We start from the raw sequence: 25,466 nt of genomic DNA, 5'->3' as shown, positions 1-25,466 counted from the left end.
AACTATGACAAGAAAGGTCATAAACTAGGGCAAAACTCACTTAACAACTGTCTTGTTTAGCAACAGAAATTTTGGGCTCAGTTATGGTGGTAACTGGAGGACTACCTGTGTAAGATAGGTATTTAATGTATTTAACATTATAATGTATTTAACTACAAACTGTAGTTAAAAAGCTATATGCTACTGATAGGAAACCAGATGGTGCATGATTAGAATGCAGTATTGCAGGCAAACTCTGCTCAAAGCCTGGAGTTCAATCCTGATGGGCTCGAGGTTTACTCAACCTTTCATCCTTCCGAGGTCGGTACAATTGTGGGGGCAATATGCTGACAGTATAAATTGCTCAGAGAGTGCTGCAAAGCACTACATAATCTAACTGCTAGTACTACTGCTATAGGCAACAGAATACAATTTAATCAGGAATAGAATTGTAGGTGTTTTTGCTTTTTCAACATGATTCCATGTCTAATAACAAAGCAAAATTACATAATTATATTGTAACTTACCCCACCCACTCTCTCAAAATGGGATGCATCTTTTCTGAAGTCAGTCAATACACTATTAAAATACCATGTGAAAGTTATATCCAGGAGTGGGTCATGTTGAACTTGGCAGGGTAAAATTATACTTTCCCCTACGGTCACATCCATATTTGATGGTGCTAACGTTATCCGGGTTGGTTCTGCAAAGAACATACAGAGTCAGTTCTAGCTAATGCGCTAATATGTTAACATTTGTATGCTTTTTAAAATAATCTATTCCATTTAAGAGCACATGAAAAAACCTGAGTCAATTCTAAGCTCTCTATTAGGTTTTCCAAACTCTATCTATATTCCAAGAATAGTAACAACAAAATAATGTCATAACGATGTAACCATGCTGTATTGGCAAAAACTGAACTTAAAAATTTCCAGATTTTTTTAAAAAAATGCAAATTAGATACAGTTTGATAATGTGTTCAGTAATACTTTAGTGGGAATTATTGTAGAAAGATTCAGTGAGTCTTTTTGTATATATGTTACCGGATGGTTGGTTTTGTGTTACATAGCACTGTTATTGAAACAATCATACTTCATAAAAATTTGCTTTTGGGTTACTACAAAGTGTGAACACCAGCAAATCATAGTAAAAATAAAGAAATGCTTAACCCTATATACAAACCCAAGCCTCTCTCAAAATATGATAAATATTGCAACTTGATTATCATGGCATTTCTTTGCCACCTGGAACTATATGATGTAACGAGGATACAATATATTTCCTCCTTTTTATATTTTTTTTTGATGGGGGTAAGGTTAATATGAGGTATAAGAAGCAAAATTGTTTTGAGTCCAGTTCATCTTGTCCCTCAAACTCCATGGGGAAAATAGTCAAACAGGAAGGAGAGGATAATAATTTTATTGGATATAATTGCTCCTGGCCCTTTTAGGCCTGCTACGGGCCCTACAAAAAGAATTGGAGAGTGCATGAAACTTGAGCGCTGCAGATTGCCCATTAATGTAGAAGAAGACTAAAACAAGTTCTTTTGATTTTTTTCTTTAAAAACATTATTGATCTATTATTCTAATATGCAAATTACAAAAAAAATGGATTTTCAAAAAGAATGACCCCAATTGCAAGTATTTCTTTCAGAGGTGTTTGTAGTGACAAACATTGACTCAAAATGGTGGGAAATCCATTTTCTATGTGTATGTGTATATATGTGTCTATGTGTATATATTTAAAAAGAGTGGGTTTTTCTGTGTCTGAGTGTGTCCACCCTTTTGACATAGTTGTAGCAGGTTTCCTCTTTTATTTGCAGACAAAACTGTATTTCCTTTTCTTCAGTAAATGGAAAAGGTTCTGTGAATGATTTTCTTTGCTATCTCCTACTGCACTTTATCTTTTAATTGTGTACAGCATCTTCTTTTTGCCAAAATTGCTGTGATATTGACTACTATTCTCTGTTGACTGATAGATCAAGAAAATCCTGTCTTTTGAACCTCTACTGGAACATTCCACGGTTATAAATAAAAGATCATTCCCTGTTTTTTTTTCCATTTCATTTTTTCAGTTTCTGGAGGGGAGATCCATGACTACCTCTCAGAATATTAACATTTGATGGCATATAAACCTCTCATGCCTTCCTGCTTTTAATAGATGTTTCCAGAGGCTTTATGGCTATTCGATGCCATCTGCACTGGCAGTTCTGAACTTCTGAAAAAATGTATATAGTGTGACATTAGCAGCAATTTAAAAAGATCTCAAATTATGTACTTCGTTTGAGTTATGTACACTATGTTATTCTAACCTAAGATGAAAATTCAAAATCAAAACATCTCTTTCACACATTACTCAATTCGTATAATTTTCAAGTGAGAGACTATTAGCTATCTAATTACCTGTTACTAATAAGGCAGTTGAGCTGCTAGCTTTTCCAAACTTGTTTTCTGCCAGGCAGGTATAACTTCCAGCATCCGGTTTACTCACATTAGCTATTTGGAAGCTTCCATCTTTTAAGAAAGATATTCTAAAAATAAAAATGTAGAAAAAAATAAGATTATATTTTGGGAGATGTATGTGTGTCTACAACTTAGAGTTAAAACAATTGAAATATTTACAAATAGTTCTTCTAACAATTCTAATATATCTCTGTACCTGAGATGACAGAGTATGTTCCATACTGTATTCATTACATAATAAAGGTATTTGTTTGGAATGTTCCCTCTAAATTTCCACACTTCAGTGAGTCTGTGGATGAAAGCAGGCCTTCTGAAAATATGCAACTACCTATTTTATTATGGGTGATGCCCTTTTCAGAAAGCAATATGGAATGGAGGATTATGGGCTATTCCCCAACATGATTAGAATGCATTTTCTTCCTCCAAAGAAACCAGTAAGATTTTTTTTTATCTGCAATCTTTTCTCAAGCTGTGAGAAGAGCAAAGGGAGAAGGTACAAATGATCATATTGGGTGTTTTTCTTTCCTGCTTGGAGTGTTTTAACAAGAGCTGTCTATGGTACTGTGCAGCTGAAATTAGCTTAAACAGAAACAGATTCATATAAGATTCAAAGAAGCTGTCCTGAATTTCAGAGTAGTTGTAGCTGCACTGTGCCTCCATGGAGCAGCCCCAGAGAGGTATTTTGGAGAATCAACCCTAATCCTAATATGTAACTACTTTACTCATAGTTTACAAGCTGTTCCTTTTATCCTTTGCATGCAGTATAAGCACTACTAAGAATTAGCATAAGCACTCTTAAAATATGAAAACAGGAATTGTTTGAAGAATAAAGACTGCACTTCTTGTGTGCTGTAGTTCTGTTTCTATGCCAGAAGGATAAACTGTCTCAGCTGAACCAGCCTGCTACTTCCCCCTTCATATTCTTATCATGATTCAAATGAAAGCAACATACCAAAGAAGTTGAAAAATATCACTAGTACCTTCTGCAATCATGTTACATTTTTACAATTTAAAAATTAGAAAGTTCTTCAAACCATTATTTGGTCTCTGCTGGCTCATTAATAGACTGCTATTGATTGTATAATTGCAACTTCTAGTTTTAAAAGGTATCTGATATAAGGGATACATGCATTTGGTGTCTTTCTACACTTTCAGCCATCTTCAAAAGCCATGCTGAGTAATCCCACCTTTGGGATTCCCCCCTTACCTGCAGAAGCCAAGGCACCCTAACTTCTCCTCATTTAATGAGGGCTGAATTGTTACTTCCCCAGCTTACTTTCATTCTCTTTCCTCACTGAAAAACTGAAATGTGGCAAGGTGAAAAGTGAAGTTGAGAGCACTCTGCCAGCTATTTTCTGCTCTAGTACTCACTTCAGATGGATCATTGGTGCACACAGGAGGGGGGAAATGGGGACACTTGCAGGATGTTGCACTGCATAATGAACATTAGGATGCTGATGATGGAAAAGGCAGTGGATGTGTATAAGTATTCTTTATGTAGGAATCTGGTGAAGAAGTGATGTTTTAATTTTTTTTTTCAGGCATGGATTGGGGAACTGGTATGCTGAAGAATGAAACTACAATAATGGAAAATGAGCGGTGAGTTAAACAAGATGGACACGGTGGATCCAAGTTTTATCAACTTTGTTCTTCTGAAAAATTAGTTACTGTCATTTCACATTCCATATTTTATGTCTCAAATTATATGAAGTCTGTTTCTTTGCTTCTTCTCCTTCCAAGTGAAACTCCTGATTTGATTTCTAATCCACTGCATTAATTAACACTCAACAAGATGGAAAAGTTGCTCTGAGAAAGAGATTTATCCTGTATTCTGACACCCATCTGCATTGGTGCAAGGTCAGTCTCTGCCCTCAAAGACACTTTGGAAAACAGGTTACAAAACAAAACTGAAACATGATTGATTTTGCCATGTGTATGTTATGATTTCATTGGTCGAGTAAGCAGGAATGAAAGAGGAGAAGATCATTCAAATGTTATCAAATAAGCTTGTTTTATAATCTCAAATTATTTTTAGAGGTTTCTAGAGATAAACGTGCACCACCATTCTATATCAATAAGAAAAAAAAAACCTCTTGACAGCTCCATTGATTTTGCAATAAAGGATTGCCATATTAAAGCAATATATATCATCTAATTATAATAAACAAATTATCAAACACTCTTGAGTTCTAAATTAAATGAATCATATTAATAATATTGATAATGGATCATGTCAGCTCAAAACTGCATGTATCTCAGAATTACTTTCTAAAATGACATGAAACAAATCGATAGTAGAAAAAAAACCATTATAAGAAACAAAGAAAAGGCATCATTACCAAAACAGGCCAAGAAACAATAATATGTCAAAACAGTAAACAGCTTACTTTTACAAAAAGATTGAGGACTGAGAAAAAAAGTTCAGATTGTCTAATAATGCCCTTTTCAAAATGACTGGCTCTGTTAAAATAGTCTATCTTTTTAACTGAATATTGAAAATGGAAACATTGCAGCTTCCTCCATTTTAATATTATCAAATGATAGCTATGACTTATTTATTAAAATATCAATTTCATCGTTTTAGCATTACATATGGATTGAGTGTACTTTTAGGGATGGTATACACATTGATTAAAACAGCAATAAATGTTTAATATTGGCTTCAATAATTATCCACCTGATAACATAAAAGAGAAAGAAAAATAAATCTATTTTCAACATTGACCCTATCAAGTTATTTTCCCTCAAATGAAGTGATTTTGGAAAATTGTCTGTCAAAAGCTCTGTAAAGGGAATTAGCAAGGGTGACTAAGACAAAATGACAGAGAGGGTTTTAATCTAATTTAATTATGCTACAATATTTATAATGCCATCTATAATTGTTCTAAATGGAGACTGAAAACTGAAAACCTTAGCTCAGATTAGCATGTGTTGTGTGTGTGTGTGTGTGTGTGTGTGTGTGTGTGCTTGCAATTATTTAATTATTTTTATGCAAGAGAGATTGAAAAGGCTTTGCTTTGAAACACATAAACAAATACCAAATACCAAGCACAAGAGCCAAGCCTAAGTCAAGTAATCAAACTGTTAGAGATAAATCTTTTTCAGTTATTACATTTGCTACATGTTTATCTGAAACTCTATGTTCTATTGATGCTGTGTTCTTCAAGTGTCTTTAAAAATGAAACCTCATTTCATTTTTAAGGGCATCATGAATCTCAAGATACAAGTATTGCCAAGGCAGGTCGGAAAACATATAAACTTTTCATGTACCTGCCTTCCACCTGTTTTAAACAGGCAGGTAAAAGTCATAATAGCAATTTTCTAATTTTTATTATGCTCAAAAACCAGCATAAGGAAGCTGTGGTACAATTAATTAAAAACATAGAAAATACACCAACATCTAAATAATAATAATTATTATTATTATTATAAAAAGCTAAGGATATATGAAAGGATATATAAAGGTATATAAAAAAAATCTAATAGGAATATAAAAGGAAGGGTAAGAACTTGGATATACGGGAATGTAAAGGTTAGTATATGGCAGACTAAATCTCAATACACAAAACTATGACAAACTAGATGCTTATTAAAAGTGGTTTATGGCACGAGTTATCATTTGATGGAGCACTGCTATGCAGAACATGGCAAGACTGTATGTTGTATCTAAAAGCATCAGGGAACTTGTCCTGTGCAACTGGGTATTTATGCAATAATGGTGAGATAAGGCTAGTATGAAAAACTATAATACAGCTACTGGAGTACTACATGCTCTGTTGTTTCTGGTTTTCCAGAAACAGGGGCATTGCCTCCCCAAGACATCATGCCAGAGTAAGAGCTCTATGGCAGTTAGATACTTCAAGCTAAGTATTCCATGGAGCAGAGAATACCAATTGGATCCACTGGCAATAAAATTTGAGGACCTGACTAGATCCAATTGGTATTTTATATCTGCTACACACTATTTAATGAGTGCTTTGGCTTGATAATTTTCCATGCTGAATAAAAGAGCTGGAGAGAAGCCCCAAGGATGAGATTTTAGTTGCCACATACCTTTTTCTATGTGGATGAAAATCATCCCCAATAGTTAATGAGACAGGGCCAAAGAGAGAGAGAAAAAAAGAATAGTTTGTATATGGTCAGCAACACACTCCAGCCTCCACTTTCACAGGCTTGACCCTAGTCTCAGGGCAGCATCAGACACACATTTGGGGCCTTGAAGGGGCAATCTTAAAAAAATGGATTGAACAGGTTTTAATGGGCTGAATTGGAAAAGGGACTCAAATGGCCACCATATATATCTGTGTTGTTGGCTTGGTTTGAATTTGAGCGCTGCAAGTATATAGGGGCTATTTCTTGTCTTGAGAAGTTTAAGAATTGCAGATGCTTATCTGTGGACTTTCAGCAACATAATCCCCATGGGGTGTTCTACTGTTTGTAGAATGAAAGACCACTCCCATTTATTTGAAACATGAGACCTAATCAATCTTGTGGTCATCTGTCCTCCAGGAGTCTTAGGCTTCTGGGTAAATGCCATAATTTTGGTCTTATGATAACTGAATGTTAGCTGGTCTTACTTGCAATATTGTGTGAATACTGGTTATTGAATTGGATTAACACAGCCATGACATATAATCTAAATGGGGAGGAACAGGCCTTGATATTAATCACAACGTAGTGGGATAAGGATCCACAGGTCCCCTAGTTCTTCTCTAATTGAGAATGAAGTCCATTTAATAGCAGATCACCAGCCCATATTTCCAGGAGTGATGTCATCTCTGGTGGGTGTAAACCACCTAGCCACATTCCAGTTTAGAAGGGTGAGCTTATGCTTGTCACTTGAATATCAAGCAGAGGCACTGTGAACCTGGGACTAGGTTGGTAATTTTACCAAGGCATCAACTTTATATTATTTATTGGCAGATATGGTTGTTTCCCCTTCTGTAGGGGGAAGGGGCACCATCAGGTTCGTGCTTAAACTTCTCTGCCATCTCTTTATCCATTGGAAGAGTTAGTGCAGCATGGGTGGAAAATGTGGATCACTGGCAAGCAGGGATCTCAACTCTTTAGCACAGGAAGCATCTTTTTGGCTTATCCAATGACAGAACAGGTGAGGGGAGTTGTTTCTCCAGAGAGTCAAGTTCCTGCAGTGTTAATGGAGACCCCTCAGATACGGAAGCAGATGAAGATATACCTCCAAATGCTTAGCTGAGGTTTGTTTTTGTTTACCGTGCAATTTCTTTTGGACATCATCTGCTTGGTGTTAAATGGCTTTCTTGAATATTGCTGGTGTGGAGATCTTAGAAGAGTCATTATCACTATCACTTTCATTGCTATTAATGAAGAAGTCAAAGTATAAGGTGTGGTTTTCTGCACATCAATTTTTTTTAAAAAAAACTCAGTAATATAAACATACATTTGTAGGCTATGAAGCTGTGTCTGTATTGGACTTTCAGTTCTCCTATTGAAAATAGGAGCAATTTTTGAAATATTTTAAAGATCACTGGGTATATTTTAAATGTTAGGTGTTATAAAACTGGTTTCCTTTATGTTTTGGATACATACAATGATTTAAACTCTTCTACGTCTGCTCAGAGTTTTCTCATGTGATTTGCACTCACAATCTCTCACCGTCTTAGGGGTACCATGGCAGCAAAATGAAATCAGCCGGACGAAATGCTGCATTTTTCTAAAGAACTAAGTCAAAACTAGATACAGTGATAATAGTGATAGAGCTATTATACTTCCCATCTCTGCATGGATGAAACGGAAGCAAAAAATTCTTATTTAGCATTTAAAATAATAGGTATGTAGGAACAGTGATTCCCCCCCCCCCGTCTCTTATAATGTACCTTTCTTATTACACCTTTTCTTTACACCTGCCTCACAATCAGAATGAGAAACAGAAAATTGGCTGGGTCAAAGGTTATATGCAGGTAGCATAGGAATACAGAATTTTGTTCTCTTTTACAAAACTGCTGTCTCATGGTTTAACATGCGAATAGAGCAGACATGTGGCCTCTCCTCCTGCCTTCTCCAGTCCCCAGCTTGGTTTTATTGCATACTGTGCATATTTACAAGAATTATATGCATTCAGCCTGGAGAATACTATCAGACAACATTCCTTTGCAAAAATAAAAAGGTAAAGGTTCCCCCGCACATGTGTGCTAGTAGTTTCCAACTCTAGGGGCCGGTGCTCATCTCCGTTTCAAAGCCGAAGAGCCAGCGCTTGTCCGAGGAAATCTCCGTGGTCATACAACTCTTCAAAACACTTACAGTACTTTCTTTATATAACTGCCATGCTGATTGCGGGGCTTTTAAATTGAAACAACAGTTGAGGAAAATGGAATCTGAAATGTTTTGTTTTTAGAACTAATCTCTTTGCCTATTTGTAAAATAGCCATAAAATAATATGCTTGTGTGCATATATACTGGCATGCAAGCTGTTTTTAAATGGAAAACATCATAAAAGTACAGGGTGTATGAAATTAAAGCTGCTTGTAATAATAAAAAAAATGGGCCATGCAGGTTATGAAAAACAGCTTTATTTTCAAATAGCTACTAACTCAAAAATAGCTTTATATATTTGCCAGGCTTTTCTCAGATATTTTTTAAAAAAAGAAGCTAAAGTTCCTATTGATATGATAATAAATGGGAATATATTACTTTCCACCTGCCAATGTTTTAATAGACAGGTTAAGTACAAGTTAAGCTTTTTTGATATATTAATCACTTACTAAATTAAGTTAAACTGAACTGCTTAAGAAAAAATAAAGGTTTGAAAAATAATCCTCCCCTGGTATTAACGCTAAGAAATATGAAAATATATTATTTTCCAGTTTACAGTTTTAAACCATCAAGCAAATTTAAGTATAAGTTTAATTTAATTCTGCCAAATACTGATCCAGCCAGTGACTCCAGCCAAAAGTTTTAATTTTCATCAACACTCCGTTTCCTCTATTTTAAAATTTAATATGATTTTATCACCATTTCCTTGCATTAACTCTGATAAAATTTAGTATTACTTGACCAAAGCATATGACATTAATTTGAGAATGTGTAATTATGGACATAATTAATCTGTGAGTGTGGGGTAGCCAGAACTACTGAAGTTTTGATTTTCTATTTTCCTCTCTCCCTCCCTCCCTCGCTCCCTTTCCTTCCCTTCCCTTAAAATTTAGCCCATTGAATGAGATGATCCCCATAACTCCTTCCTTTAATTATAGACAGTCATGAAGAGTAATAATGTTTAAACTTGCTGCAAAATAAGCTTTGCTGCAGTTCTCACAGAACTCAAAGAAATAAACAGGTGACACTGCTTTACCAAATCAGGATATAATATAAAATGTCCCCACACCATACCAAGGAACCTCTTGGTTAAAAATAAATTAAAATTAAGTCTCTCAAAACTTGTTTTTGAGAATTGAGTGTTTTTACCGATCAATCTGCTTATCATCTCCTATAAAAACTTCCCACAGATTGATGTCAAAAAAGCTGACCTGCAATTCCCAGACCTTTCTCTTTCCCTTTCTGAAGATAGAAATGTTTGCTAACTTTCAGGGACCTGACATTTCAACAACTCTCTAAATCTGTCCAGGAAATGTCAAGAAAATATTTTAGAACACCTGAATTATACATAGATTATTATCTAGAGTTTTGTGCGAGCACTGCCCATATTTTAGGGCATTCTGGTCTTTCATTTTTTTTTAAATTATACATTTCCTTTCCCACATAATTCAAAAATGAAGAAAGGCAGGATATAATTTTATCTATTTATTTTCCTATTTATTTATAAGGGATTTATTGCTGCCCTAAAAGTTTGGGTGATTAGAAAAGTGAGGGACAAACTTATATTCACTAGGAAAACGGAGAGCTCTCTCTCTCTCTCTCTCTCTCTCTCTCTCTCTCTCTCTCTCTCTCTCTCTCTTTCTCTCTCTCTCTCTCTCTCTCTCTCTTCCACTCCACTTTCTTTCTTGTGAGGCATTTCTACATCACTAAGGTAAAATGGGTTTCTTTGAAAACTTATTTTGTATTAAATCCTCTATTTCTTTATTTAAAAATATTTAATTTAATTTAATTTAATTTATTGAATTTATATACCGCCCTTTCCCGAAGGACTCAGGGCGGTTTACAGGGTATAATTTTAAAACATTAATACAAAAATTAAGACCAATTTAAAAAAGATTAAACTAAGTCCCTGCAACATGTAAAACCCCAGTTAAAACCCAATTAAAACTCAGCCTGAGCCGGAAAGCTCGATGAGCCAGGTCTTCAGGTCTCGGCGGAATGATCGAAGGTCGGGGGCAGTCCTAAGCTCCACAGGCAGCTGGTTCCAGAGGGCAGGCGCCCCCACAGAGAAGCCCCCCCCTGGGTGTCATCCGCCGGCATTTTTTGACCGGTGGCACCCTGAGAAGACCCTCCCTGTGGGAGCGCACAGGACGAAGGGAGCTTGATGCCGGCAGCAGGTGTTCCCTCAAATATCCTGGACCCAAGCCATATAGGGCTTTATAGGTCATCACCAGCACCTTGAATCTCACCCGGAGGGCAACTGGAAGCCAATGCAGCTCGCAGAGTAGAGGTGTTACATGGGAGTAACGGGAAACTCCCATCACAACCCGCGCGGCTGCATTTTGTACCAGTTGAAGCCTCCGAGTGGTCCTCAATGGCAGCCCCATGTAGAGAGCGTTGCAGTAGTCTAAACGGGAGGTCACGAGCGCATGAGTGACTGTGCGTAGGGCATCTCGGTCCAGATAGGGTCGCAACTGGCGCACCAGGTGAACCTGGGCAAAAGCCCCCCTGGTCACGGCTCCTATATGATCATCAAAACTGAGCCCTGAATCCAGGAGGACACCCAAGTTGCGAGCCCTATCAACGGGGGGTAACACCTCACCCCCCATTGTTAACGATGGAATAACTTGGTCAACCCGAGATGCCGGTATGCACAGCCACTCAGTCTTGGCAGGATTGAGACGAAGCCTGTTTCTCCCCATCCAAACCCGGACCGCCTCCAGGCAACGGGACATCACGGTGAGGGCATCACTGGGTTGGTTGGTTAGTAACATTTACATAGCCACCCAAGTTAAACAAGGTGACTTTGGGTAGTTTGCAGAAAAAAAATATTATACATACATACACACACACACACACACACACACATTGAAATTGTCAAAAACCCACACTGCAGGGAGCCAAAAGAGTCTACATCATCTCAGTAACTGGCTCACATCTGTCAGTTGGGAGAAAAATATTTTCCTGGACTGTCTTCAGTCCTCTGACTATCCATTGGAGAAGAGGACAGACAAGTACACCTCTAATAAGCTCAGTGTGAGATGTATTAACTTTTTCTTGGCAATCACTTGAATCCAATTATCAATCTAATGGAAAATTTGTTGCAGTATTTACCATCTGCCCTGAATGGAGAAATGAGCAGGCTAGGACATGTTGTGCCTTTTTACAGTAATGCTGCGAACATGTGCTGTGAGCTGGACTGTGTACTTTTATATTTTATCTTGTTTTGATGGATGTTTTAAGTTTTACATACTGTCCAGAGTCAATGCAGTTGGGAAGCTATAGCAAATTTAAACAAACAAGCCTACATCAAACACCCTTGTTTGCTAAATCTAACAGGGAATCAAACTGAAAAGCAAGGGGGTAGGTACCCATTAATTAAAGAAAATCTGTAATGATATTAGACATTGCAAGGGACTCTAGCCCTTACAACCAGTCATGCATTGCAACTCTAGAGCTCAGACTGAAATATGGCAGATGGTGACACACAGTATTTTGCTGACAGTGTTCAATAAACCAACAGTTGTCAACTTACTATAAACTTAAAATAAAATCTGAAAAAGCTGACTAATTTCCTCTTATGCCCTTACACTTTTGTTAATACTCCTTGACACGGTCTTCTTTCTTGGTTATTTATTCATAGAATCAAATCAGAGAGGAAGAAAGTTAAGAATAAAGTGAGGCAATAGGTTCTTAAAAATTAAAACTGGCTGGGTTCTGAGAAGATGAGAAGCTGTACAGTATTGCTTTGATGAGAAATAGTCCATCATCCAGAACAGAAGCTTTAAACCTCAGGCTTCAGATAATTCATTTCAAAGAAGGGAATTAGAATACATCCATCAAACTATTTTATATCCTAGTCTAAATTTACATCACTTTTAATTTAGTAGCTACTCCTAGGTTAATCTAATGCATTCATGTTAGATATCTTTGGAAGATTTACGTAAAAAATTCAGGGCTGCATTTTCAAGAAACAATTTCTCTATAGTTGTCTTCGTATCAAAAGCATTGATGTATGCTTGAAAAGGTGCATAAATCTAATCAAATACTTTTTAAAAAAAATATCTATTTTTTTACAAGAGGGTATTTGAGCATGAAGACAATGTGAAGTCAATTTTTACTGGGTAATGCTGCACATTCTTCCTCTGTTGAAAAATCCAGCTGCATAAGAAATTTCAAATATAACTTATGCTACTATCCCATGAATATGGAATAATGTTCACTGAACTCAGTCAGACTAATTTCAAATAAATGTTCTTAGAACTGTGCATTAGAATTTGCAATAATATGATTGCAGATATTTTTATAAACATGGGATGAGAGCCTGGCTTCACTCTTTTGGTTTTTAAGTTTTTTTTTAATGTCTAAATGGCTCAATCTGCAGAAAATAAGATAATTTAAAACATATGGACATAACTGATAGGGAAGAACCAAAATAAAGTGTTTATTTTTATTTCTTCTCTTGGTGAATAAATTCACCAAATTATGCTCATATAAACCATGACAAGAGATGGACAGATGCATGAAAGATTCCTGTACATTTTTTTAAAAATAAAAAAGGGCTGGGGGGGGGCAGTAGGGAAATAATAAATTAAATTTGAACTACCTAAGTAAAAAAATCTATAGTCACTCAGAGTCACTTGCTTCCAGATGGGCAGTAACAGAAATTTATTGATTGATTGAATGAATGAATATATTTTAAATTATTTTAATTTCAGTTAAGAGCTTGATCGAAAAAGTATGTCTCCACAGATATTTTAAATCAGGGGTCTTCAAACCTGGCCCTTTTATGATTTGTGGACTTCAACTCCCAGAATTCTCAGCCAGGCACACTGGCTGAGGAATTCTGGGAGTTGAAGTCCACAAGTCATAAAAGGGCCAAGTTTGAAGACCCCTGTTTTAAATGCTCAGACTAGGAGAGTATGAAGAGAGTACATTGCAGACCTCAGGCATCAGTGTGTCAGAAAGCCCTCCCTTCAGAGATTATTCCTGATTGTAGACGCTTCTTCAAAAGAAACTGTTAAGTCCCACACAGTTTGGCAAGACTAAGGAAGCATAAATTTTATAGGCTACAATAAAGTGTCAATAATAATAATAATAATAATAATAATAATAATAATAATAATAATAATAATAATAATAATAATAATAATAATAAGAAGAAGAAGAAGAAGAAGAAGAAGAAGAAGAAGAAGAAGAAGAAGTAGTTGGAAGGGACCTTGGAGGTCATCTAGTCCAACCCCCTGCTCAGGCAGGAAACCCTATACCATTTCAGACAAATGGTGGCCAGTCTCTTCTTAAAAACTTCCAGTGTTGGAGCATTCACCACTTCTGGAGGCAGGTTGTTCCACTGGTTAGTTGTTCTAACTGTCAGGAAGTTTCTCCTTAGTTCTAGGTTGCTTCTCTCCTTGACTAGTTTCCATCCATTGCTTCTTGTCCTGCTTTCAGGTGCTTTGGAGAACAGCTTGACTCCTTCTTTGTGGCAGTCTCTGACATTTTAGAACACTGCTATCATGTCACCCCTTACCCTTCTCTTCATTAAACTACACATACCCAATTCCAGCAACCGTTCCCTATATGTTTTAGCTTCCAGTCCCCCAATCATCTTTGTTGCTCTTCTCTGTACTCTTTCTAGAGTCTCGACATCTTTTTTACATCGTGGTGACCAAAACTGGATGCAGTATTCCAGGTGTGGCCTTACCAAGGCATTGTAAAGTGGTATTAGTACTTCATGTGATCTTGATTCTATCCCTCTGTTAATGCAGCCTAGTACCGTGTTGGCTTTTTTGGCAGCTGCAGCGCACTGCTGGCTCATATTTAAGTGATTGTCCACTAGGACTCCGAGATCCCTCTCACAGTTACTACTATTGAGCAAGGTACCACCTATGCTATACCTGTGCATTTGATTTTTCCTGCCTAAATGTAGAACCTTACTTTTTTCACCATTGAATTTTATTTTGTTAGATAGTGCCCAGTGTTCGAGTCTGTCCAGATCCTCCTGTATCTTAAGCCTATCTTCTGGAGTATTGGCTATTCCTGCCAGCTTAGTGTCGTCTGCAAATTTGATGAGTTCCCATCTATACCCTCATCCAAATCATTGATGAAGATGTTGAAGAGCACTGGGTCCAGAACAGAGCCCTGGGGCACCCCACTACACACTTCCTTCCATGTAGATACAGTTTCATTGAGGACCACACGCTGAGTACGGCCTGTCAGCCAGCTACGAATCCATCTGGTGGTGATGCTATCTAACCCACATTTTTTTATCTTATCAAGTAGTAGCTTGTGATCTACTTTATCAAATACCTTACTGAAGTCCAAGTAAATTATATCTACAGTATTCCTCTGGTCCACTAGTTTTGTCACTTGGTCAAAGAATGCAATAAGGTTTGTCTGGCATGATCTGTTTTTGACAAACCCATGTTGGCTTTTAGTGATAACTTTGTTCGCATTAAGGTGTTCGCTGATTTGTTGTTTGATTATCTTTTCTAGAATCTTCCCAGGTATTGAGGTCAGACTGATAGGTCTGTAGTTTCCTGGATCTATTTTTTCCCTTTTTTGAAGATGGGAACTACATCAGCTCTCTTCCAGTCCTCTGGTAGTTCCCCAGTGCTCCAGGATCTTTGAAAAATATAGTTCAGTCGTTCTGAGATCACGTCTGCCAGTTCCTTGAGAACCTTGGGGTGTAATCCATCTGGTCCTGGTGATTTGAACTCATCTAGGCTGGACAGGTGCTCACTTACCATTTTCTTGCCTATCTTAACTTGCGTTTCTATTCTGTTTTTTATGGCACTGGTTTTGGTAGGCTGGACTGTTTTTTTCCCTTTGTATAAAGACAGATGCAAAAAATGAGTTAAATAGTTCTGCTTTCTCCCTGTTGCTTGTCACCTTCTTGCCACTTTCCCCCACTAATGGACCAATCATTTCCTTAACATTTTTCTTGTTTCTTATATGTTGAAAGAAGTTTTTTTTTGTTATTTTTTACTTTGGTTGCAAGCCTTAGTTCATTTTGAGCCTTAACTTCCCTCACTTCATCTTTGCAGGCACGGGTTGTTTGCTGATATTCTGCCTTAGTTATGTGCCCCTCTTTCCACTTCTTATACTTGTCCTTTTTATCTTTCTGTTTATCAGAGAGTTCTTTATGCAGCCATGCTGCTTTCTTTTGAAAGCTGTTATTTTTCTTCTTTGTTGGTATTGTACTAGACTGGGCCTTTATTATTTCACTTTTCAAAATTTCCCAAGCTTCTTGAGTTGTTTTCCCCTTTAGGATTCTCATCCATGGAATTCTTCCCAAAGTCTAAGTTTATTGAAATTAGCTCTTTTAAAGTCCAAGACTCTAGTTTGGCTGTATTCTATTGCTTGTGCTTCCATAATATTGAATTCCAATATTGCATGATCACTTCCTCCCAAGGTTTCCTGTGGCTTCGACACTTTCTATCATTTCATCTCTGTTAGTGAGAATTAAATCCAATATGGCTAATCCCCTAGTTCCCTTCTCTACCTTTTGGGAGAGAAAGTTGTCTGCTAGGTTTGTCAGGAATCTGTTAGATCTTCCACTTGGTGCAGAATTTGTCTCCCAGTTGATATCAGGGTAATTAAAGTCCCCCATTACTATTGTGATGCGCTTCCTACATACCTTAGTTAACTGACTAGCAAAAAGTTCATCTATTTATCTTGGGATGTTTATCTTGGGATAAATTCTAACTCTCCTTTATATTGAGTTCATTAAGGCAGGGGTCTATTTAACTGATCTGAAATACTTCTTTCTAGATCTCTTCAGTGGTGGGATTCAAATTTGTGAACAACCGGTTCTCTGTGTGGATGCCACTTCCAAAAGTCGATTCTGGGCCTGGGCAACAAAAAATTAGCTACCTGTTCTACTGAAGTGGTGCGAACTGATTGAATCCCACCACTGGATGTCTTGCTGCCTGGACTCAATTGTCTTTTATAAGATAAACTATCAATGGACCTTTCTTCTATTTCTTGATTATTTATGCCTAATCTCCCTTTTATTTGCCTTACTACAATTTCTCACATCGTCCTGAATAAAGGTTAGTCATATACAAGGTGGTCCCCTTAGAAAGACAGCATTTAAAAATGAATCTCAAGACCTTAAGTTGTGCCAAATAAGCAGTTGATATCAATAAATATTTTTCCCATAAAGTCATCATAGGATATTGGACCTGTTTTCAAGGAAGATCCTGTGTTAAGGCCTTGCAATATTTAAAACTAGATGTAATCAAAGTGTAGATAATCGACACCAAAGTCATGAAAATCAAAGGTGTGTCTCACCAGAATTGCCATCCATAGTAGCTGAGAATGGAGCAGCCTTGCTAAAGTGCAAACCTGCTCTTTCATGGGGAATGTAATCCTATCAAAAATACGCTGACAAACAATCCTCAAATCCAGTTTCCCATTATCAAAAGAATATATATTTTTTGTCTGGATTCAATTTCAACTTACTTTCCTTCATCCAGCTAGCTATAAAACTTACCAGTATTTAAGGGTTTGTTAGTTAATTAGTAAATAGTTAATTAGTTAATAACCTTGAAGTTGGCAATACTGGTCGAAATGATCTGGTCTTATTAAAGTAACAGAATGAAATTGAACAGAGAGAAATGCACAGGTATGAAATGGATGATCCCTGTCTTGATAAAATTTATGGAAAAGTATTGAACAGGATTATCACAAATATGTCCTTCTTATGAAAGATAAATTAAAACGTTAGTTCTTCAACAAAAGTAAAGTTTTCAAAATGATGGGAAAAATACTTCCACTAAGTTCAGCATTTTCTATTAGCTACTTCTGTCACTGAATTCTATTTATAACTGCTTTAAGAATATTTAAACCCACTTTTTTTAAAAAAAAATCCAAGATATGCATTCAGTTGCATTCAGCTTTAATTTTTGTTATCATCAAGAATCCAGTATTACCTGATCATGTGACCCCAAAGGTCCTACTACTGATCATACTACATTTGTTTCTTTGACTAAGTCTTCTCTATTAATTAGGATCAAACCAAGAATAATTGATCTCCTTTTGCTTTCTCTATCTCTGAAAAAAAACTGTTAGAAAGCTAGGTCACCACTACTGCATTATTCCTCCATTTAAAAATCTTAAGTATTAACTGACAAAGGTATATTAAATGTGATAAACATTTTTTTTTTGTTCTAGAGATTTCCATCAATTTATATATACCTTTCTCAAGCCATAAATTACCATTTTTCATCCTTATTATTCATCTGAAAGTATTCTCAGTTCTTTTGAATTGTTACTTGATACTGCTCATTCTCCTTCCGCAATAGAATATTCACTGTCTCGGGGCATTAACATCAATTTATGTAACAACAGTTCAAGTTACTACACATCTTTTTCTATCTTTCTTGATATCTTGGTTCATTTTATTTTGACTGCAGCTGTATACTGAACACATTCCACAAATGAGGCTCCAATCTAAGCAGTTACAGGTTAATTTATAACAATCCACTCCTATACATGGGTAGTTCAATATCTCCCTTCCAACATTCATTATATTACATTTGTCAGCATTGATTCTAAACTGTCATAGTGCTGCCAGATTGCTTGGCTTTATTAGTTCCTTTGGCACTATATCAAATTTCCTGAATAATTTGTATTGTCTACCAATCTCTAGTAAACAAGTAGGGGAGGGAGCAGTAACAACCAGTAACAACCAGTTGTTCAGCATTCTTCCCATTGTGTACATGTTTTACTCTAAAATATTTTTGTGGTGTCACTAAGACACAAAATATTCTCTAAGTGTTAAAGATTCCATTTCTTCACCTCATCTCTTGAGCCTTATGGGGTTTCCTCTGAATATATACCATCTGGCGGGATGTTTTTATGTGTGCACCTAAACATACATATACTTACATATAAGTAAACAATATGATCTGGTAATCTTAAATGAAGTAGTCACCTTTTTTCTTCTGTAAATAGTTTATATGGCATTTTCTTTTCTAAATCCAAGTTATATTTTTTCACGCACAATTAAGTCTAACCCAGCCATTCCCAAGCCTGAATAAATAGGGGAGGCTTGAGGTAAGAAATGGTCACCTTCCTTGTAAAAACCTTGGCTAGAAAATGTTTTTGGAAAGGCTCTCAAATGAACCATATATGATGAGCATAGTAGGATCCCCAGGTCAGACGGTATTTAGCAAGTTATCAAGGAAGAGCAAGGACCTGCAGTGAATAGTTAAGGCATTAATGACATGCCTTGGGCAAATGCAGCAAGAATCCCAGCTGCTAATGCATCCATTGTTGAAACAAAAGATCTGTGCTATACAGCGATACTTGAATAGCAATATGAATGAACCAGGATAAATTAGATATTATCAGATGGGAGATGGCCAGGTTGAAAATCAAGATCTTTGGAGTCAGTGAGCTACGCTGGATAGATAATGGCTGATATCAGTCTGAGGAATTCACTATTACTTGGGACATGACACCAGGGAAACGAGTGGAGTGGCATTTGCCCAAGCAGTGGAAAGCTTCTTGTAAATTAATGAACCCATTATGACTATCTATATCTGTACCAAATCCCTTAAAATCTCAGTAGTCCAAGTCTACATCCCAATGACTAATGGAATGGAACTTGAAATAGAGGGTTTCTATGTCAGCCTTGAAAAAACTCTGGAGCAAGTGCCCAAAAAAGACATTGCTGACATACTGGGTGATTCAATGCAAATGTTGGCAATCAAGCAGCAAGAGGTATCACTAGCAGCTTTGGACTTGGTGAGAGGAATGATGTAAGCAATTGTCTGGCACAATTTTGACATGAAAAACATTTTCCTATCATTAATTCCTGGTTCAAATAGCCTAAGCTTTTGGACCCACCAAATAAACTGTTCTGTAATCAGACTACCCAGCCATTGATAATCCATTTCAGTCCTCACTGAACTGCTGCCTGCCTGATGAACTGTGGCAAGAAATTCAATCTACCATATTTAAAACAATGATGGAACACATGCCATAGAAGAAATCAGACATAAGGTGCAAATGGTTCTCAGATGAAATCATCAGAAAGCAAAGAAAATCAGTCAAAGCAGCACACAAACTCAAGAAGCAAAAAGACTGAATGCGGATTTCCAAAGAACAGTAATAAAAGACCACAAAGTTTACTGGGGCTAGCATTGCAAACAGCTAGAAAAGTACTGCATGAAGAGTCACACCAGGAATACATTTGTGCAAGTCAAAAAGATTCCAACAGCATTTATTGCTTGTAAAATCATCATCAAAAACAAGCATGAGAAAGAACTTTTTGACCAACAAGGTGTGAGAATGTAGAGAAGAGCTGTATGCCAGCAGCCAAGAGGCCCAATCTCCGAAGGATGATGAGGAAAAGGAAGCAGAATCAGTCATCCTTCAAGAAGAGGTTATGTGGGCAATGAGCCAACTGCCAAACAACAATACCTGAGGGGTAGATATCCACCCCTGCAGAATTGCTGAGGCCTATCCCACTCCCCCCACCAACCATCAGAAACTCATGCCAGAAAATTTTGAAAATGAACTCGTAGCCACAGGATTGGAAATGATCAATGCCAAAAAATGGCTCCTCCCAAGGATTACTCCAATTATTTCATAGTTGTCCTCCTTCCTCATACTAGCAAGATTCTCCTTAAGATCATACAATAATATCTGGTGAGAATTATTCAATATTCAAACTTTCTTCAAAAGGGGTCAGAATACTTGTGACCATATTGGAAATTCCCACTGAATCATAGAAGAATCTCAAGAATATCAAAAGAACATCTACAACTGCTCTATTGACTCCAAGAAAGCCTTTGACTGGGTTGATCATAACAAGTTGTGGAGAATGCTAATAGACTTGGGGATCTCAACACTTCTGGTCAAGTTGGTACAGTTGCTATTCACAAATCAAAAGCCATTGTGCAAACATCACATAGAGACATTGATTGTTTCAAGACAGAGAAAGGAGTGCAGCAAAACTGCATTCTTTAAATTTTCTTATTCAACCTGTCTACCAAAGACATTGTGAAAAATAAAAATAAAAATCAGAGTAAAGATTGGAAGAAGGAATACCATGCTGATGACACATCTTTCTGAACAAAAATGTCAAAATAGCAATGGTGTTCACTTGACAGTGAAGAGATCAAATGCACACAAGAATTCATTTTGCTAGGAGCACAAATTGATCAATGCAGTAATTACAGTCCAGAAATAAAAGTATTGAATTGCACTGGATCACACAGCAATGATGAGCATGAATTGAGTATAGAAAAGCAAGACCACCAATCTGACAATGAAGTGCACTATCATATTTCCTATAGTTACCTGTGGTTGTGAAAGTTGGACCACGAAAAAACTAGACATGAGGAAAAATTGACGTGTTTGACCTGTAGTATTAAAGAAGCCTTCTAAACATTCATTGGGCAACAAAGGTGAAAAAGAAGCAAAAGCTGGAGCATATAAAACCACTCATATTGCTAGAAGACAAAATCACAACATTCCACCTTATTTCAGACATGTTATGCAATCACAGGAAAAAGGCAATTATGCTCTGAATGACCAGCAGTAAAAGGAAACAAGATCATCAAAAACCACAATGGCTAGACACCATCAACACTGACACCAGACAGAGAACAACAACTATATATGATTGGAAAATGTGGAGATGATCCAAAAAATCTTTTGAGAAATGGACATGATAGAACAGATATCATCATTATCACCATCATCAATCAAGGTCTGTAATCCTCTTTTGTCATTCTAAGAATGCTATAGAAATCTACTAATTGTTTTTAATATAAGTACTTTTTGTTGTGCCATTTATTATCTAGTTTTTCTTTATAAACATATATCATTATTTAGATTTTTTTAAAAAATCAGTTTAATCAACCACACTCTCTTCTGTAACACTGATCCATCTCCCCATAAGAAAAATCTGAGAATAGCAGCTTTCTCTTTGAGTATACCCATCAATTGATACCAAGAAAAATGTGCTTCTGATCCTAGAAATAATTAAATGCCATCATGATTAATAGCCATTGATAACTTTACCTCAAAAGATTAAAGTTTATCAAATTTTCTAAAATCCTTCAAGTTGATAGTCATTGGTATAACCTGAAAAAGTGACTTTTTGTATAATTTATTATACACTACACAAAATGTCTGTCTTGAATCTCCCATCATTCTGCTTCATTATATTATTCTGGGTTTTATTAGCTCCCTCCCTTCTTCCCATTACCTTCTCTCTCCCTTTCTCTCTCTCTCTGTATGTATGTACACACACACATACACACAAACACATATGAATGAATGAAATAGCTGAATATCTTACCCAATTTATTAGGGATGAGAGAATAGGAAAGACTGCATTAATATCAGAATGCTGACTTTCTTTTGTCTCTGCTCTAATAAACTGAGTTTATATCAATGAGATGGGAATTGGAATGTACAATAAAATGTAGCACAAAGCATAGATGGCAGAGTCATTGTGAATGTATCTGTCAAGAATATATAAACCCTTGCCCTTCATGGACTTTCTATATAAGCCACCCCACCCCCATCCCCACAAAAATGTGAATGAATCAGTGCTTATAATTGGACAGATGAACCAATATGGAAAAGATGGGTATGAAAGTCATAATTTTCTGAATTGTTTCAAAAACAATAGGCCAAGTCAGGACCTTATTTAACTATTATAGTTTTTATTTTTCCCCAAATTTTGACATTCTCATCTAGGATATGAGCTGTCATTATAACTTTTCCAAAGTGTCAATAAAATTTACATAGTGTCATGGTTCCAATAGATGAAACCAATTAAAAGAACTTCCAAGGCAAGGATTTCTTCCTTAAAGAACATTTTATTCAGGAAACAAAGTACTAACACTTACATAGTTGAACCCAAGACTGATATTCCCTTCCACCAGATACAAAGTAACAGGTTGCATTTCCCACCCCACAAAAGCTGTCATAAATCACATTCTCCAATTAGCACAAAACGTGGGCTTTTCGTGGGCTTTTCTCTCTGGCTCTTCAGCCCACCAAAACCTTATCAGACAATGTCCTTGAGTTCCCACACTTCTGCAGTTATGGGTAGCTAAACCCTCAAGCATTTACCCCATTTCCCCCCTTCTGCATTTGAACTCTAGAAGAACAGAAAAGGCACGTTAAAAGCAAAACTAAAATGGGTGCTGATTCTCACTGGTCAGAGCGTTGACATCCATTATCACAGCATTGACACACAGGTGTGTTGATGTGTTGTGTATATAATTGGATCATCTTCAGTGGGCTAACTCCCCCATTTTGGATTTTTTTTGGGGGGTTGCAACAATGAGAAGGGCATGAGAAGAAAGCAAGAATTTGTGTAAGCTGAAATGGAGTAACATCAGAACACTAGCTACAATTCAGAGAGCTTGAAGAGGCAACTTGAACTCAATCATTATGTAGTCTGACCTCTGTCCAAACCCAACATCTAGGCCAAAGATAACAGGAGCAGTAAAATCCTGGAGTTACATGGATCACCTTACTCTGGACATATGAAAACTGCTTCAGTCCTCCAAGTTGGAATAACACCTAAATATCTGAGTTTATAGAAAAAAGCTGCTTGTTTACCCTTTCTATGGCTTCAAATCTACTATCTAGAGCACCTGCACAAGAACTCTCAGTCAGAATTAACATACTGGGAAGCACAACGGTAAGAAGCAACACTGACATGAAAGAAACAAACACAAAATAAAATGCACCACACATGCTAATATAATGCTAAAGATAGTGATAAAATACTTTTGTAGTTAGCTTTGTCAACCAACCTCTAACTTTCATTCATAACAAGGCAAGTTTCTGCAGAGCGCAGGTGTGAAAATTGATGCAGCAATTCTAAAATGAAATCCAAGCCATTTTGGCAAGACCAACGGTGATAAGATTTTTTTCTGGTATGCCATTAATAGTCCAAACAATTTCAAATAAGCACCTGGGGAAAAAAATTCTATGTGGCATATTGTTCTTAGTGAGTAGAAATCTCCTCTTTCATCTGTACTATATACTTTAACGAAATTGGGTGAGTTACTTAGTTTTTAAAATTAAATAGTGTTGCTATTTCCCCCCCCCCCCAAATATGGCAATATTTACATTATAACATGAAGACATTCACAACATAATACCTTTCATTTTCTTGGAGCAGCTCACCTCCCTTTTTCCAAATAGTTGTCGCTTTAGGGGAAGCTTTTGGCTTGCACTCAAAATGAGCTGTGCTGCCCTTTAGAAGCTGAATCAATTTCTTCATTGGGCTTTTAGAAAAGTCAGGAGCAGAAGCTAGCAGCAGAAGAAACACATTAACTATGAAACACAACTTCTCCAGCATGTCCTCAGTGAGTTCCACAATTCATGTTACTTTTTTTTCTTTTTCTTTAACCATTGAAGAATATGAAATTCCCATTCTATCTAGTTCAGCCAAAATAGCACTGAAACAGAAATTGTACATTAAGATGCCACTGAATTAAGCTGGGATTAAGCAAAGGCTTTGCTTTCAGTTCACTGATTGTAAGAAGACTCCAAAGACCTACATTTTCCAGCGTTTGTCTTTTTACAGCAGCCAATTTCTCTCTTGCTGTGACTTTCCAACAATTGGTATTGACTCGTTACCCATTTGCCTGGCTGAATTCACAATATTTAATACAATGTGATATTAAAACATTGCATTAGTGGTAACAATATGTCCCAAACACTTCCTTTGCTTCCAGTGAGTCTCTGCCTAACTTCATTTTTATAAATGCAGGTTGCTGTCATGCTGCAAAAGAAAGCAAAGACATTTCACATCATATTTATGCGCAGCAATGTCTTTGTATTCCATGAAAATCCTGATGAGATGGTACAAATAATCTTGAGAAATTATTTTATATTGTGGTAAATAAGCATTTTGTGACTGGTCATGATCACTCTACCAGTCATTTTGTCCCATGGCAGGCATTAAGGTACAACCACCACTCTGTGAAAGTCCCTCCCTCAATAAATCAGCCAATGTTCCTTGTTTTGACATAGGAAGATGGAAAGAGATATCCTACAGGGATTTGACAGTAGTTTTAGAAGTAGTCATGAAAAAGGCATTAACTGAGTTGAATCAAACTCTAGTCAGAGTTCAAGTCTCAATTACAGGGTTTTATTTTAATAAGATATTACTAAGTTATTAGTGGTGCTAATGAGGAAGCATTGCCACATTTTCTCATTACCACATTTTCTCATTACCACATTTTCTCATAACATGTTTTTTCTATACATCACTAAAACTGTTTTGCTATGTTTGGAAACAGGTTTTTAAAAATATATAGAGGAAGAACAAATGCAAGATTAGATTAGAGCTCTTCCATAAATTGATTTTTTTAGGAATTATAACAAAATTGCAGTTTAATAATTTATTGTGAAGACTGTCCTGGAGATAGAAGAAGAGTAACCAGATACAACTCAGTCTCAGGAGACTGCTTGGTGATACCTTTGACTTTAGGGAAGGAGACAGGGAGAAGATGGAAGACTTAAGGGAGACAAAGAGAAGAGAAATCATGGGCTGTTTTTCTTTCCTTATGCTCTGTTTCAAATATTCAAAGTGCTGTGGGAGGTAATGCTAGCAAAAATGAAAAAAGCAACAGGTAAATATATTCACTGAAAAATGTCGTTCAGGTTAAGCTTGACTATAGATAACTTCATTGAAAAACCCATATAACTATTTCTTTCTGGGACTGAAATGTCCCAGTCTAGCCAAAT

General features: G+C 36.6%; 1 protein-coding gene across 1 annotated transcript in view; it reads right to left on the bottom strand.

The window, feature by feature from the left end:
• Window positions 1–25,466, bottom strand: part of LOC308662928 (contactin-3-like) — a gene marked incomplete at both ends in the record, with an annotated part of 174,773 nt that overhangs the window by 27,503 nt on the left and 121,804 nt on the right. Inside the window, 3 exons of the mRNA XM_081319074.1 lie at window positions 507–682; window positions 2,382–2,509; window positions 23,873–24,023. Coding sequence (XP_081175200.1) covers window positions 507–682; window positions 2,382–2,509; window positions 23,873–24,023 — 455 coding nt within the window. The remainder of the gene's footprint in view (window positions 1–506; window positions 683–2,381; window positions 2,510–23,872; window positions 24,024–25,466) is intronic.

The sequence above is a fragment of the Vipera berus genome (assembly GCF_964194415.1).
Source record: "Vipera berus genome assembly, chromosome: 2".
In the NCBI taxonomy this organism is placed as follows: domain Eukaryota; kingdom Metazoa; phylum Chordata; class Lepidosauria; order Squamata; family Viperidae; genus Vipera; species Vipera berus.
This window is presented reverse-complemented; position numbering and strand designations above follow the sequence as displayed.